Genomic DNA, 16,837 nt, shown 5'->3' on the forward strand with positions numbered 1-16,837 from the left:
ACCTTTCTCAACTCCCTGCAGAGTAAAGTATCTTGCTCAAAGATACAACACATTGCCGTGCCGTGGCGCGAACCCGCAACCCTTCGGTCACGAGCCTGGCGTCTAGCTACCACCGGACTACCGTGCCTCCTAAGAGTATCTATTTTTTTGTAATAATTTTTCCCCAATGTCAACTTTCAAACATATGTCCTCATATTCAATAAAAACAATTACAGCAAACTGATTTGTCAAATAAGTACAAAGCAAATGTGTATATTCCCTGATAAGTACAATGTAAGCTCACAAAAACTTAAGTTGGTTATCTACTACAGAAGAGAGCCAATTATCTAAACATTAAAGGATAGATCATAAATATAGACAAGTGTTCGTTCAGATAAACATTTAATTACACGGTTTTAAAGCTATCTATTTATCAGAGGACACAACCGAGGTTGTTGTAAGAAGATATATCATACACTATAGAGTGACGTCAACTTCTAGACTTGATTAGATTTTTGGATATTATCAAGGTCAAAGGTCACATTTGAACACATCTAAAGTAAAAGTTTGGGATATCTCATGAACCCTTCATTACAGATTTTGTTTATATTGACACCATAGTATAGTATCTCAACTATTTCCTGATTGGGGGCTGTGGAGTATATCTGACTTTGTCTCCATCCTTCAACTGTTGTAAGTTGAATCAAGTTTGATAGTCATCAACTATCTGGTACCAGCTTTATTCATTCTTACAGTCTTATCATAAATAGAATTGAATCATTATTCTGAAAAAAAATATCATTTTTTCAAGTACACCAAAAAATACAAAGGAGAAAATAATTAAACCCTATACGCATAACAGTTCTACTGTGCATACCATCTTCTATCTTACCACCATTGTCCCTCTATCCAGCAACCACTAATATAGTTGTCATATTATCCCGCCAACATTAGACAAGTTGTCTCACATAATAGCCACCATTAGTTCAGTTGTCCCACATTCCAGCCACCATTAGTCCAGTTGTCCTACATTCTAGCCACCATTAGTCAAGTTGTCCCACATTCTAGTTACCATTAGTCCAGTTGTCCCACATTCTAGCCACCATTAGTCAAGTTGTCCCACATTTCAGTCACCATTAATCCAGTTGTCCAACATTCAAGCCACCATTAGTCTAGTACGTTGTCCCACATTCCAGTCACCATAAGACCAGTTGTCCCACATTCGAGCCACCAGTAGACCAGTTGTCCTACATTCCAGCCACCATTAGTCCAGCTGCCCCAAATTCCAGCCACCAGTAGACCAGTTGTCCTACATTCCAGCCACAATTAGTCCAGTTGCCCCACATTCCAGCCACCAGTAGACCAGTTGTCCTACATTCCAGCCACAATTAGACCAGTTGTCCCACATTCCAGTCACCATAAGACCAGTTTACTTACTTTCCAGCCACCAGTAGACCAGTTGTCCTACATTCCAGCCACCATTAGTCCAGTTGTCCCACATTCTATCCACCATTAGTCCAGTTGTCTCACATTCCAGCCACCAGTAGACCAGTTGTCCTACATTCGAACCACAATTACTCCAGTTGTCTCGAATTCCAGTCATTTCTATATAAAAGTGTTGCAGTAATCTGGATGTCTCACACTAAAGACTGTAGATCATAGATACATGAGTTCAGTTCTAGTGGTTTAATAACACATTGAGTTTGCTTTAACAAAATTATTACCCACGCAGACTTTTGTGAGAATGAATTATTAATCACACTAGAATGTTGACCGATTTTTCTCTGATGATCATAATAACAAAAGAAAATCACTAGAATGTTGAATAGATTCTCTCCAGTGATTATGATGATGTACAATCAGGGTAGAATGTTGACTGGTTGTTTATTGTGGTCAGTTTTGTTGGTCTGGTTCTGTGTTGTCGTGGTAACTATACCTACTAGTTATGTCACAGGAATCACACACTGCTGTACTGTAGTAGTTTAACATTCAACCCACTAAACACTGCCCACAGGACATCCTCCCTGTCTACACCTACATCACATGTCCAGTATGTGCCCGTGTGTATGATCCTGAGGAACTCACCACGTCCACTGATGAGTAGGACTCTGTTGTTGTTACCGTCCCCTATGATAATGTTCCCCACACTGTCATACACCACACCACAGGGGTGAAATGGTGCAGCTCCTTTATGTGATGATTGTTTGTATGTACTGGGGATGTCACCTCTATATACAAACAGTTCCTTGAAATCAGTGTCCATGACAGTAACATGTGGTATCCCATCACCACCATCACTGTTATTATTCCTATCAACCACTGCGACATTGTGAGTGACAGGACACTCTGAGATCCTATGTGGTGACCACACTAATGGCTTCCCAGTTCCTGTAGCACTTGTAGTGAGTACCATTTGACCTTGTGTGGTATATTTGGAGATATTTTTGGTCATCCCCACAATGACGTGGTTACTAGCAGTAACACAGATGTACATGGGTCTCTCCTTGGTGCTGAATCTGTTTGTTAGTCGTCCTGATACCAGCTCCATGATGTTGTTTTCTGTATCACAGACCCACAGTGTGTGTGTTGTTGGTGACAGACTTATGTTGTTGATGTTAACTTTGTGTTTGACCTTCTGTATTACTTTCCCCTTCCTGTCCAGGAGAGTTAATGTGTTACTGCTGTAACTGTAACTGTCACTGTCATTGGTCCACACCTGACCATCAGTGGTGGGGCATATAGACTCAATACCAACAGGAGACACCCACTCCTCCAGCACTTTGGTCTGTGGCAGTAGTTTGTACATAGTCACTGCCTTCTTATCTTTCGGTTCTGACTGTTTTGATGTAGAGGATGGATCCTTACCACCAGATGTCCTGACTGACCCATCCTGGTCAGTTGAAGCTTGACCTTGATCTAAGGTGGCAGTTTCCCCTAAGGCCAGTTCTAGGTGATTTTGAGGGGTTTTGTTTGGAGTGAAACTGGCAGTACCCAGGACAGGTGTTACAGGGAGACTTATTTGGGAATTAATTTCACATCCTGTGTCGTAGATTTCTATGTGAGAACCATGCTGAAGTGCTGCTTTGCATTCTCGAATTTGTTGTCTGAGTTGCTTGTCGTACATTTCAAGGTCCTGTTTGTATTTCTGTATCAGCTTGGTATTATCCTCCTCCATTTTGTGATAAACAGAGAGTGTCTGTGTTGTAAGCAAGTCGAGGTCTTTCTTTAATTTTTCTGTTTGCATTTTCAACTTGTGCGAAAGTTTCTCAAAATTGCTGGTATTGTCTTTAAGAAGTGTATCAGTAGATGTGATGTATTTTCTAACCTGTACTAGGTGAATTTGTTCAGTTCTGTCAATAAAGTTATGAATGTCTTGTTTCTTTGTAGGAGTAATATCACTGAGTTCACACATATCATGACCTTTGTGAGATGTTGACAAACACTTAAGACATACAAGTGTATCACATTTCTCACAGTAAAGTTCCAGATGTCTCCCCTTGTGTTCAGTACAGGTATGGAGAGGGATTTGACCTATGGGTGTTGCCATGTTGATGAGAAAGTTGAGGAAGAGAAATGGAAGTCTATAAATAGACCCAAACAAATTATCTATTATAACTGCTATTGAATAAAAGTCACAAAATAGACTTTATTTTATGTCTCTAAATCTTGACTTTGCACCGAGCTCCAATCCAGGTACATGTGTTCATAAAACATAATTGTAAAGACACTAAAGCATTATAGCTACCTGATGATCATTTCCATTCCAAGCCTCACAACGTAAACGTCAAGGAAACGGGTACATATTGTTGTTGTCTATATGAATGAAATTCCATCTGGTTGTTTTGATAAATCACTTGTTTTCTGGCTGACAGACCAACGAGACATTTCTGGTTAATGTCTGTTTCTCATTGTTAATACAACGTCCAAACTGAACACACCTTGCTGGCCACCATTTATAGATAATTCTGTTCAGACTTGTAACTATACAGACAATTCTACTTCCCTGTTTGATGTGGTTGTCAACATACACACAGTGACAACAGAGGGATCGATTGTGTAGTAGTAGGTCAATGTAGGTCCTTGTCCAGGTAAACTTACATTATCTTACTGCATTCATAAATCACATGTTGTCTGGCTCAGAATTCAGTTTTGTTCTTTAGAAACATTTCTGGTTAATGTTTGTTCCTCATTGTTTATACAAGTCCAAACTCGATATGCTCCTTGGCCACCATTTAAAGATCTACCTGTGCAGACGTGTAACTATTCGGAAAATATTACTTCCTTGTTGTGCGAGGTGCCGATTGGCCTACAGAGAACTCATTAGGGTAGATTGTAGAGTAGGTCAATGTAGGTCATGTTTACAGACTGTGGTATTTACATACCTACAGTTTACCTGGAGTGTAGTGATAGTTACATGTATATGTGTATTAGGTAACAAGACAAACATATAGTGTACGTATATATATGATTGTGTTAATTGTTTATTACCTAAATTTAAATGGATAAAATGATCATGATTTTATTTAAATATTATGTGAAATTGTTGTATTTTGTCGGCGTTATTTTTTAGGTCACCTGGGCAAGTAAGCTTATGTCATGGTGTGGCGTCCGTTGTCCGTCAACTTTTCCTTTAAACAACTTCTTCTGAAGAACGGAAAGGCCTAGAGTCATGATATTTAGCTGAAAGCTTCATTTGAAAGAGCCTGACAAAGTTTGAGAACGAAAATGACCTTGACCTTCTTTAAAGGTCACAGGGGTCAATTATGTCAAACACTTCAACTGACTTCTGAAGGAGAACTGAACGGTATATAATCTTCATATTTGGCTGGTAGCTTCCTGGGATAGAGCCCCCCACCCCCACCCCACCCATACATTTATATCTGGAATAGCCCTTATCTGGAATCACTCAAGTCATAAGGATATTTGTCAATAAGGTGAACTATAGGATGTACTTTGCATAAACGTTTGTCTTAAATTTCGATCTTTTGTTGAATTAGCGGTTGTATTGGCGGAATGTATCCTTCCATAAATAAAAAGAAAATTACACTGTCATAAAACGTATAGGTATATACTGTCTTGATGTAACTTGAAGTATATTTGCAACACCCACGGAACATGTGCATTGTACTGTAATTTAATTATTGTGACCTTGACCTCTAGGTCATATGTCATATAATTGTAAATTTTCAATGAAAAAGATGTCTACCTGCATCACCAACCCCAACAGAAAGTGTACATAACACTGTAATTAGGTCACTGTGACCTGAACCCTTAGGTAAGTAATCAGCTAAGACAAAAGATTCTTCAGACTATTGAAGATATCTTTGAAATTGGAAGCATACCTGCATCATCCACAGAAGGTGTGGTGTGCAATTTAACTAGGTCATGGTGACCTTCACATCTCTGTCAAAGGTCAAATAAATGCAAATGTTTGGGAAATCTTGTCTGGGCTGTAAGTTTTAAACTGTTGAAGATATCTCGATAAAGCTTTTTAAGTGTGCCTGCATCACCCACTGAGGGTGTGCAGTATACCATATTTAGTTCAGCTCTTGGTCAAGTTTAAATTGGTTTGGTTAGTGCTTTACGTCCTTTGAACAGCTATGGTCATTTACGGACGAGCCAGCTTAAAAAAGCTCAAAGCTAACAAACGTGACTAATTAGGGGAGGCAAACCATCAATCAAGTTTTTTTGCTGTGATTTTTTTTTGTTCACACAAGCAATTCTCTACCTGTGGACCTAAATCTACAGCAAGCACTCAATAAAAAAACTATAGAGTACTTCTTACATAGAATATAACAGTTGATATCATACTTATATTCCATTATCTTGTTTGTATGGGGTGAAATCTCCTTGCAACAGCTAAGAATAAATGAAGACGGGATATATTCCCTCATTTTCATGACAACTAAAATTTAAATTAGTACAGGTAAGATAGTAATGACACTAGGTCAATACTAGCAAACTAATAACAGTCTTATTTATCATAAGCATTTGTGTTAAGAAATTTATTTTTTGAATAAATATAGCAGTTTTTCACCATCTGATGCTTTTGTTTCAGTTTACCTGAAGTGTATGGAGCAGGAGGATGCAGCGATGCTGGGTCGCTATAACAGTCTGATTCAGACGATGACCAACTCTTCCTCCATTACCGTACTGGTGGGTGATGATCCCCCAGACGGCTGCTGTGTACAAACGGTCTCTGTGAAGTGTGAAAGTCACCTGATGCTCAAGGTGAGGATGGCCTGTAGAATAATTTGTCCATTATACACTGTATGATAGAATATATATTATTGTAATTTGGTCTTTGATACATTACATTGTAATTGGTCTTGGATACATTACATTGTAATTAGTCTTGGATACATAACATTGTAATTTGTTTTTGATACATTGCATTGTAATTAGTCTTGGATACATTACATTGTAATTAGTCTTGGATACATTACATTTTAATTTGTCTTGGATACATTACATTGTAATTAGTCTTGGATACATTACATTGTAATTTGTTTTTGATACATTACATTGTAATATTCTACCAGGAATTAAATTCAAGTCATACAGTGTATTACCTTATACAAATTTATCAATTTTCAGCCTGTATAAGAGCTTTTTTTTTTTTTCTTTTTTTTTGGTCCCTGCATTAAACTTTCATCTTGATATTGGGATGCCAATTTTATAGGACACCAGTATTAAATTCACTTTCTTTTGTTCTTTGGCGAAAAGGGCTTCAATAAAATAGGGATGGAAATGCATGGTTTTACAGTATATTTCTGTGTACATTGTATTGAGATTTATAAGCACACATTATTTCGTGTTTTTATATGTGCATAGGTTTAATATGGTAAATTTGTTTTAAGTCTTTCAGAGAAGAAGTTTTTTCTTGAGGATTCGTAAGATGAAAGTTATTTTGTTGTCATTTATTTCACCTCCTCAGGGACTCATTGACCCCAGTAAGGAGCGCAGCAAGTTGGACGGAAAGAAGGTCAAGCTCAGCTCACAGCTTCAGAAGTTGACAGAGGCTTCCCAAAAGTCAGACTACACTAGCAAAGTCCCACAGACAATCAGGGACCAGAACTCAGAAAAGGTAAAGGGAGGCAATTCTAGGGTTCTCATTTCTAATAAAGCAATGAAAAATGAAACAGACAGGAGAGGTGTGTAGTGGAAATTACTTCAGTTTCTTTTGTAATGCGGTAAAAAAATATGTAAATATATGGATAGCCGACAAAGGGCCTCTTGTTTAATATGCAAGCCCACGTGACTCTGAAATGTTCAGGGGGTCAAACTTTATACTAACAACAGCTTAGGAGGGAATAGTACAATTAAAATACTTACATGTATTTTTAGGTATCTCTGTCAAATTTTGAAAAGTGCAATTAGATTTGTTACAGAATATCACCAATTGTCTCGGACATGTCTGAAACTTAACACCCCCTCCTCTCTCGATCCCTGTAAACTGCTAACACCGCCTCCCCTCTCGATCCCTGTAAACTGCTAACCCCCCCTCCTCTCTCGATCCCTTTAAACTGCTAACACCCCCTCCTCTCTCGATCCCGGTAAACTGCTAACACCCCCTCCCCTCTCGATCCCCGTTAACTGCTAACACCCCCTCCTCTCTCGATCCCGGTAAACTGCTAACACCCCCTCCCCTCTCGATCCCCGTTAACTGCTAACACCCCCTCCTCTCTCGATCCCGGTTAACTGCTAACACCCCCTCCTCTCTCGATCCCCGTAAACTGCTAACACCCCCTCCTCTCTCGATCCCGGTAAACTGCTAACACCCCCTCCCCTCTCGATCCCTGTAAACTGCTAACCCCCCCTCCTCTCTCGATCCCTTTAAACTGCTAACACCCCCTCCTCTCTCGATCCCTGGAAACTGCTAACACCGCCTCCCCTCTCGATCCCGGTAAACTGCTAACACCCCCTCCCCTCTCGATCCCTGTAAACTGCTAACCCCCCCTCCTCTCTCGATCCCTTTAAACTGCTAACACCCCCTCCTCTCTCGATCCCTGGAAACTGCTAACACCGCCTCCCCTCTCGATACCTGTAAACTGCTAACACCGCCTCCCCTCTCGATCCCTGTAAACTGCTAACACCCACTCCTCTCTCGATCCCTGTAAACTGCTAACCCCGCCTCCCCTCTCGATCCCTGTAAACTGCTAACACCGCCTCCCCTCTCGATCCCTGTAAACTGCTAACCCCCCCTCCCCTCTCGATCCCTGTAAACTGCTAACCCCCCCTCCTCTCTCGATCCCTTTAAACTGCTAACACCCCCTCCTCTCTCGATCCCTGTAAACTACTAACACCGCCTCCTCTCTCGATCCCTGTAAACTTCTAACACCCCCTCCCCTCTCGATCCCTGTAAACTGCTAACACCACCTCCCCTCTCGATCCCTGTAAACTGCTAACCCCCCCTCCTCTCTCGATCCCTTTAAACTGCTAACACCCCCTCCTCTCTCGATCCCTGTAAACTGGTAACACCCCCTCCTCTCTCGATCCCGGTTAACTGCTAACACCCCCTCCTCTCTCGATCCCTGTAAACTGCTAACACCGCCTCCCCTCTCGATCCCTGTAAACTGCTAGTATTTCTTAAACAAAAAGAAATCATGTATTTTTATGCCTGTGAAAAATGCATTATAATATGCTGTCAGCTTGTTCATTCATCTGTTAATTAAATTATCAACTAGCTCCACAGTTTTTGATAATGTGGCGTATGTTTTGGGAATCATATGAAGAAGTGCATATGTCGTAAACTGGGGATGCTGCATTAGTGTTTTTCTAGAGCTAAGGCTATTTATGACTTAAATTTGTCCACCAGTAACTTGAAGGGCTGACATTATGACCATAACTGACAAATATTTGCCTTTCCGAATTACACTTGTTTCACCAATATATTGCGGGCATGTAATGCGCCACTGTGTTGTCCTCTTGTTTACCTTTTTTATTTCATATGAAAATTCCTCTAATCAATGTCAGGAACCATCAATGGACGTACAGCTGGCACACAACAAAATGGCCCACATTACCTTGTCATTCTTTACACTACCACATTTACCTCGATTTTTTTTTATTATACTAGGTATTAGGTCTACGTTGTATCTTTGATTAATTCAGAAACAATGAAAAAAAACCTTGAATATCCCGATTGTGAGGTATCTATATTGGTGGGTTTCTGGGAAAAAAGGAAGTACAATGTACTAACTCAGGCTTCCATTATGGGAACCTGTCTTCCTGGAAACAATCAAATTGAAAAATTTTGCAGTTAGTAATTCCATGCCGCTTTCATTTATCGTGATCCAAATGGTTGAATCAGTTTGACCAGAGTTGTTCGTTTGTGAAATAAGGTAAAGAAATCTGAATTTTTTTTCAGGCGAGCCTTGTGCAATGCATAACCCGGCCTTAACAGGTCGACCAGGATTTATACTAAAAAAGTACATTTATAAACAGAAGGACCGGTTGTTACACATCAAGAACAGGCCCCATATCATGTCTTTTGCAAAAGCATGATCAAGTTTGGTATATATAGTACTGCAGCCTTAAGCAACATAGACAAGGCGTTTACAGTTTTATTTAGAGTCTAATACAAGCAAACATCTGTCTGGTGAATTGCTACCATTCCATGCTAGGAATAAAGACCATAATCATAAAAGATTACCAGTGTACACATTGTGTAATACATATAATAGGTAACTGTGACTTTGTGGTCAGGTACAGAGAAAAGCCAGTGGTTGGCTATTGATAATTTGATACTTAATTAACACCTGGCCTTACCTGTCGATGATCACTGTTTGTCACCGGTACCTGTATTACAAAACTTACCTGTCACACCTGCTGATTAGGCAGGTGAACAAGGGCTACCCTTGCGAATGGGTGTTTCACACTTTTAGACATTACATGGATTTTAGTAGGTGACCAAGAAATGACCCACGCTTGTAGACATAACGTGGCGTTTAGTGGGTGGTCCTGAAATTGTCCAAAATTGTTAACATTACAGGGTGTTTTTGTGGGCCTTGACCATGTGGTAGATTTAAAGCCTCTAATTGGCCAAACATTATTTTATCCTCAACAAATAAATTATATAATTCTGAATGGTCCACACTTTTTTTGTTTTGGATGGGACGATCTGAATGGCCCACATTTGTAGAGAGGCCCAATAGACTTGTCGACGTCGTGTATTTTTATTTGTATTTTGTTTTCATTTGAATATCTATAATTAATTTAAAATGTATACATTGACGTATTATGCACTTTTTAGCTCACCATGGTCCTTCGGTACCGCAACGTCCGTCGTACATCGTCCGTTCGTCCGTCCGTCCGTCAACTTTTCCTTTAGAACGCTACTAGTCCTGAACGGCCAAGTAGATTTTGAATGAATTTAGTCTGGAGCATCCTTAGGCCAATGGGACTCAATTTTGTATAAATGGTGGGTGTGGCGCCCCTTGGGGCAGATGGGCGGCGCCGAATAGGGAAATAAGTAAAACCTTCAAAATCCATCCCCTACCGTAGGGATTAAGGGATTTTATCTTAATTTAGTCTGGAGCATCCTTGGGCCGAAAGGACTCAATTTTGTATAAATGGTGGGTGTGGCCCCCCTTGGGGCAGATGGGCGGGGCCGACTAGGGGAAATAAGTAAAACCTTCAAAATCCATCACCTACCGTAGGGATTAAGGGATTTTATCTTAATTTAGTCTGGAGCATCCTTGGGCCAAAAGGACTCAATTTTGTATAAATGGTGGGTGTGCCCCCCCTTGGGGCAGAGGGCCGGGGCCGAATAGGGGAAATAGAGGTAAAACCTTCAAAATCCTTCTTCTACCGTAGGGATTAAGGGATTTTATCCTAACTTAATCTGGAGCATCCTTGGGCCAAGAGGACTCAATTTTGTATAAATGGTGGGTGTGGCGCCCCTTGGGGCAGATGGGCGGGGCCGAATAGGGGAAATAAGTAAAACCTTCAAAATCCATCCCCTACCGTAGGGATTAAGGGATTTTATCCTAATTTAGTCTGGAGCATTCTTGGGCCGAAGGGACTCAATTTTGTATAAATGGTGGGTGTGGCCCCCCTTGGGGCAGAGGGCCGGGGTCGAATAGGGGAAATAGAGGTAAAACCTTCAAAATCCTTCTCCTACCCTAGGGATTAAGGAATTTTATCCTTATTAAGTCTGGAGCATCCTTGGGCCAAGGGGACTCAGTTTTGTATAAACCGTGGGTTTGGCCCCCAAGGGCCTGAGGGGCTGGGCCCAATAGGGGAACATAGCAAATTATTCCTTAAAATCCTTCTACTTCTGTAGGAATGACAGGATTTGGTCCATATTTGGTGTTGAGCATCCTTGGGTTAAGGGAAACCAATTTTGTATAAACGGTGGGTCTGGCCCCCTTGGGGGCTGAGGGGCGGGGCCCTATATAGGAAATATAGCAAATTCTTTAAAATCCTTCTTCTTCTGTAGGAATGACAGGATTTACTCCATATTTAGTCTGAAGCATCCTTGGGTAAAAGTGTACCAATTTTGTATAAACCATGGGTCTGAGCCCCCAGGGGCCTGAGGGGCGGGGCCCAACAGGGGAAACGGAGCAAATTTTTCTTTAAAATCCTTCTTCTTCTGTAGGAATGAAAGGAGTTGGTCCATATTTGGTGTGGAGCATCCTTGGGTAAAGGGAAACCAATTTTGTATAAACGATGGATGTGCCCCACCCTGGTGCCTGAGGGGCGGGGCCCAATAGGGGAAATAGAAGTAAAACCTTTAAAATCCTTCTTCTACCAAGGGATTAAGGGATTATATCCTAATTTAGTCTGGAGCATCCTTGGGCCAAGGGGACTCAATTTGTATATACAGTGGGTGTGGTCTCCCAGGGGGCAGAAGGGCGGGGCCCAATAGGAAATAGAGGTAAAACCTTTAAAATCCTTCTTCGACCATCAGGATTAAGTCTGGAGCATCCTTAGGCCAAGGGGTCTCAATTTTGTATAAACGGAGGGTATGACCCCCTAGGGGCATAGGGATGGGGCTCTGTTTGAAGTTTGTTATATCTCATGTACTGGATGGTTCTTTCTGAAATTTCATATGTACTTACAGCACCTACCATGGAGTGCTATATCTTTACTTCATACCAATAATTTTAAACATATTCTGGTGAGCGATACAGGCCCTCTGGGCCTCTTGTTTGTATTATGTTTGCATGTAAGACTATATATATTTATCACAGTCATGATGTACTGTGTTATCCAGTGAATATACCCATGTCATATATTTTGGCGTATTAACCCATGTAATATGACCTATCAGCCATGTGATTGGTTGTACAAAAAAATTGTCGTTTTACACAAATAAATGCCACAAATATGCAGTGTATTTCTTGGTTACATTTCTATGTACAAAGGAGTAAAACTTTACACATGTTGGAAAAAATGGGCCGACATTATGAATTAACTATTTTTTACAATTTAAACAGTATCAGTATGTATTAAGTCTCACTATCAATTGAATCAAAATTAAAAAAAAAAAATGATTTGAATTAAAGATCCCCGTCTCACTGCACTGTAGTTGTTCACACATATACAGTAACCTCCCCTTAACTTCTGTTTAGATATAACTGTAGCACAGTTGGGCCCGGTCACTTCTGTTGACTAGGTAGCTTAGTCTGCGATAGTATAACAGTCTGTTAGTGTGATAGTATAACAGTCTGTTAGTGTGATAGTATAACAGTGTCTTAGTGTGATAGTATAACAGTCTGTTAGTGTGATAGTATAACAGTCGGTTAGTGTGATAGTATAACAGTCTGTTATTGTGATAGTATAACAGTCGGTTAGTGTGATAGTATAACAGTCTGTTTGTGTGATAGTATAACAGTCGGTTAGAGTGATCGTATAACAGTCGGCTAGTGTGATAGTATAACAGTCGGTTAGTGTGATAGTATAACAGTCTGAAGTCAAGGGTTCAAATCCTGGTCTAGCCCTGCTAAATTTTCTTACAATCAGAACGCTATTTTGGAGTATATTTCGTTGATTTCAACTTCATTATTTTTTCATTAAAATCCCACGAGGTATAGTTCTATTTTCAGAAATGATTTATCAAGGCTATATTCCGTCTTTTCGTATTGCAGAGTTATCTGCTGTTGTGAGCAGGTATTGATTGTTACGTCATTGGTTTGTGAGGGTAACGTCATCAATTTATGAGAAAACGACGTAGTTTTCTCACGTAACAATCAATACCTGTTCACAAGAGAAGATAACTCTGCAATACCCAAAGACGGAATTCATGCTGGAATAAATAGTTTCCAATACTTTATTACAGTTTTTGGCAGTGGTACCACACCGGGATACTAATACTAAAGTCTGAAGTGAAGATTGCACACAGTTCTCTTAAACATTTGTTACTTGTCTCATTTCAGATGACGGAGATTTCTATGGAAGTAGAGAAACTGACAAAAGCCATGGAAACACTGGGAAAACTTTAAGCAACTTTAACATCTATTTAAGCAATTATTTTTTAATTCAAAAATTTATTAAAATCAGGTGATTAGGTATTTTATAGAGACTGTTAATGTTGAAGGGCACAATAATAAATCCCATATTTGTAATAAACTTTATGGAAAATGTATGCATTGACTACATTTTATAAGGATGTCACATCGGAATAGTGCAGTAACAGCTGTTTGCGGAAAGAATTTTACGGGATTCCTTGTACAAAAATGGAAAAGTGTCTGAAAATTCATAATGAACTATTCCAACCTTTGAATTGGGAGAGTTCAAATTCGTCTTCAGGGGTGAATGAGTTAATGCGATGAGAACTAGTGATACGGTATACCAAGACATTTTTTCGCTGCAGCTTGACTTTTGCCATTTAATTGCCTTCCACAATAAAGGTGAATTTACGATGAATTGTCTTTTAAAATCTAAAGTTACGATGACGATTTTCAACCACAGTGGTAAATTATACCTTTAAAGGATCAACAGAAAGTTTTCATCAGGAAAATCGGAAAATACCACCTGAGGGTTGTGCTTGGTTCCTGTGTATGGGTTACACCATGAGGAATTCATGGTAACATGTTATTTATTTATTGAACCATAATTCATTGCAGTATTTAAAGAATTTAAAGCATTTCTGGTCTTCATACAGCTTGCTTCTCACCCAATATGGCGTATGATCATGTACAATGCCTTTTATTGTGCTGTTAGTGACAGAATTCTAATTAATCCTTTCAAGCACTAATGTTTGGGGAAGACCAAAATACTTAATATTTGAGGCCATAAAAATTTAGCCGATCATTATGCGTTTTGGATTCGATACATGATTTTGTACTAACTTTACTTGCAGCCATGTTTGTGTCTTCAGAGAAGTGCTAAGTAGTGGTATTTAATGGCAGACCCAGAGACTGATTATGGTGGTGGGGGTAGAAGGGTTCCAAATGTACCAAACAGCAGGGGGGAATCTGAGAGTAAAATGAGAAAAATCCTAAATCTTAAATAAAAATGGCTGGATCAGCCACACAGGTATTATGGTCAAATTAGTGGGAAGCCATGGTCTGAGGTCGGTATCTACATGTTAGTGCTTATAACTGTTTTAGTATTGATAATGTTTCTTTCCTGAACTGTGAGATATGACACACTTAACACTAGTCAGTAAACAAAAGTCTGATTTAACACTGATTCACGATGAAATTCTCTACTAACACAAAGTTATACAATCAGGTCCATTTTATGTAATAAAATCACAAATGTAAATATTCAACGACTGTAGACACTGTATACACAGGTGTCTTTTTCCATAATCCTATTCTAATTTAGTTAGAAAAAAAAAAGAAAAAAAATGAATAAAAAAAAGCAATTAAGGTTTTCCCTGCCTGAGTTTGTTTAAGCCAACTTGAGACTGGTACTGTAAACATAAAACAATTTTACACTTCTCTGTCAATATCTATCTTATTACTGGAGCCAATAAGGTCTCTCACCTGGAACATCCCTTGTACTTCTTCAATGTTGATTGTAAGTTTATACAGCTTAAGTCTGCCAGCAATCTTAATTTGGAATCAACTTGGCATACATGAACATTACAGATATACATGTACAAGACTTACAGATGTGTGGGGGCTATAGAAATCATACTAATTGTTGTTATTATTGTCCATTATGTAAAGTTCTACAGAAGAATTATTCTTTCAAAGCGTTTTGTTAATTTTAAAGTGAACTGCAAAGTACATGTAATCTCCATGAATAAAAATGGTTTGCTGAATCATGTGAGTATGCAATAAAATAATGAACTTGTACAAATATTTATTTGTAAAGTCTTTTGTAAGTGTCAACACAGACAAACATACCACATCATCAACACTTTCATAAAACTTTCTTAACCAAGAGGGAACTGTGGGGTCAAATCGATTACAAGAGGGAACTGTGGGGTCAAAGCAGTTACAAGAGGGAATTGTAGGGTCAAATCAGTTACAAGAGGGAACTGTGGGGTCAAATCAGTTACAAGAGAGAACTGTGGGGTCAAAACAGTTACAAGAGGGAACTGTAGGCTCAAATCAGTGACAAGAGGGAACTGTGGGGTCAAATCAGTTACAAGAAAGAACTTTAGGGTAAAATCAGTTACAAGAGGGTACTGTGGGGTAAATTCAGTCACAAGAGGGAAATATTGAGTCAAAACAGTAACAAGAGGGAAATGTAGGGTCATAACAGTTATAAGAGGGAAATGTAGGCTCAAATCAGCTACAAGAAGGAACTATAGGGTTAAATAAATTACAAGAGGGAAATGTAGGGGAAAATCAGTTACAAGAGGGAAATGTAGGGTCAAATCAGTGATTAAAGGTAACTGTGGGGTCAAATCAGTTACAAGAGGGAAATGTAGAGTCAAAAACAGTAACAAGAGGGAAATGAAGGGTCATTACAGGTACAAGAGTTAACGGAAGGATCAAATCAGTTACAAATGGGAACTAGAGTCAAATCAGTGACTGTAGGTTCAAATCAGCTACAAGAAGGAACTGTAAGGTAAAATAAATTACAAGAGGGAAATGTAGGGTTAAATCAGTTACAAGAGAGAACTGTAAGCTCAAATCAATTACACAAGGGAACCGTTGGGAAAAATCAGTTGCAAGAGGGAACTGTAGGGTAAAATAAGTTACAAGAGGGAAATGTAGGGTTAAATCAGTTACAAGAGAGAACTGTAAGCTCAAATTAGTTACAAGAGGGAACTGTAGGATCAAATCAGTGACTAGAGGGAACTGTAGGATCAAATCAGATACAAGAGTTAAGTTTGAGATCAAATCGGTTACAATAGGGTACTGTAGGCTCAAATCAGCTACAAGAAGGAACTGTAAGGTAAAATAAATTACAAGAGTTAACGAAAGAGTCAAATCAGTTACCAGAGGGAGCTGTAGGGTCATATCAGTTACAAGAGGGAGCTGTAGGGTCAAATCAGTTACGAAAGGGAACTGTTGGGTAAAAGCAGTTGCAAGAGGGAACTGTAGGGTCAAATCAGTTACAGGAGGGAACTGTGGGATAAAATCAGTTACTATAGGGAACTGTAAGCTCAAATCAATTACACAAGGGAACCGTTGGGAAAAATCAGTTGCAAGAGGGGAAATGTAGGGTCAAATCAGTTACGAAAGGGAACTGTTGGGTAAAATCAGTTGCAAGAGGGAACTGTAGGGTAAAATCAGTTACAAGAGGAAAATGTAGGGTCAAATCAGTTACGAAAGGGAACTGTTGGGTAAAATCAGTTGCAAGAGGGAACTGTAGGGTAAAATCAGTGATTAGAGGGAACTGTGGGGTCAAATCATTTACAATAGGGAAATGTTTGGTAAAATCAGTGATTAGAGGGAACTGTGGGGTCAGATCAGTTACAAGAGGGAGCTGTAGGGTCAAATCAGTG

The 16,837-nt window shown here is 39.5% G+C and overlaps 1 protein-coding gene across 1 annotated transcript in view; it reads left to right on the forward strand.

Annotated features, from left to right (window-relative positions):
* Nucleotides 1-15,231, forward strand: part of LOC110460814 (valine--tRNA ligase-like) — a 58,477-nt gene extending 43,246 nt beyond the window's left edge. The window contains exons 25-27 of the mRNA XM_021513973.1: nt 6,038-6,210; nt 6,917-7,066; nt 13,362-15,231. Coding sequence (XP_021369648.1) covers nt 6,038-6,210; nt 6,917-7,066; nt 13,362-13,427 — 389 coding nt within the window. The 3' untranslated portion in view covers nt 13,428-15,231. The remainder of the gene's footprint in view (nt 1-6,037; nt 6,211-6,916; nt 7,067-13,361) is intronic.
* Nucleotides 15,232-16,837: the final 1,606 nt, after the last annotated feature.

This window comes from Mizuhopecten yessoensis, unplaced genomic scaffold (genome assembly GCF_002113885.1).
Source record: "Mizuhopecten yessoensis strain PY_sf001 unplaced genomic scaffold, ASM211388v2 scaffold10479, whole genome shotgun sequence".
In the NCBI taxonomy this organism is placed as follows: domain Eukaryota; kingdom Metazoa; phylum Mollusca; class Bivalvia; order Pectinida; family Pectinidae; genus Mizuhopecten; species Mizuhopecten yessoensis.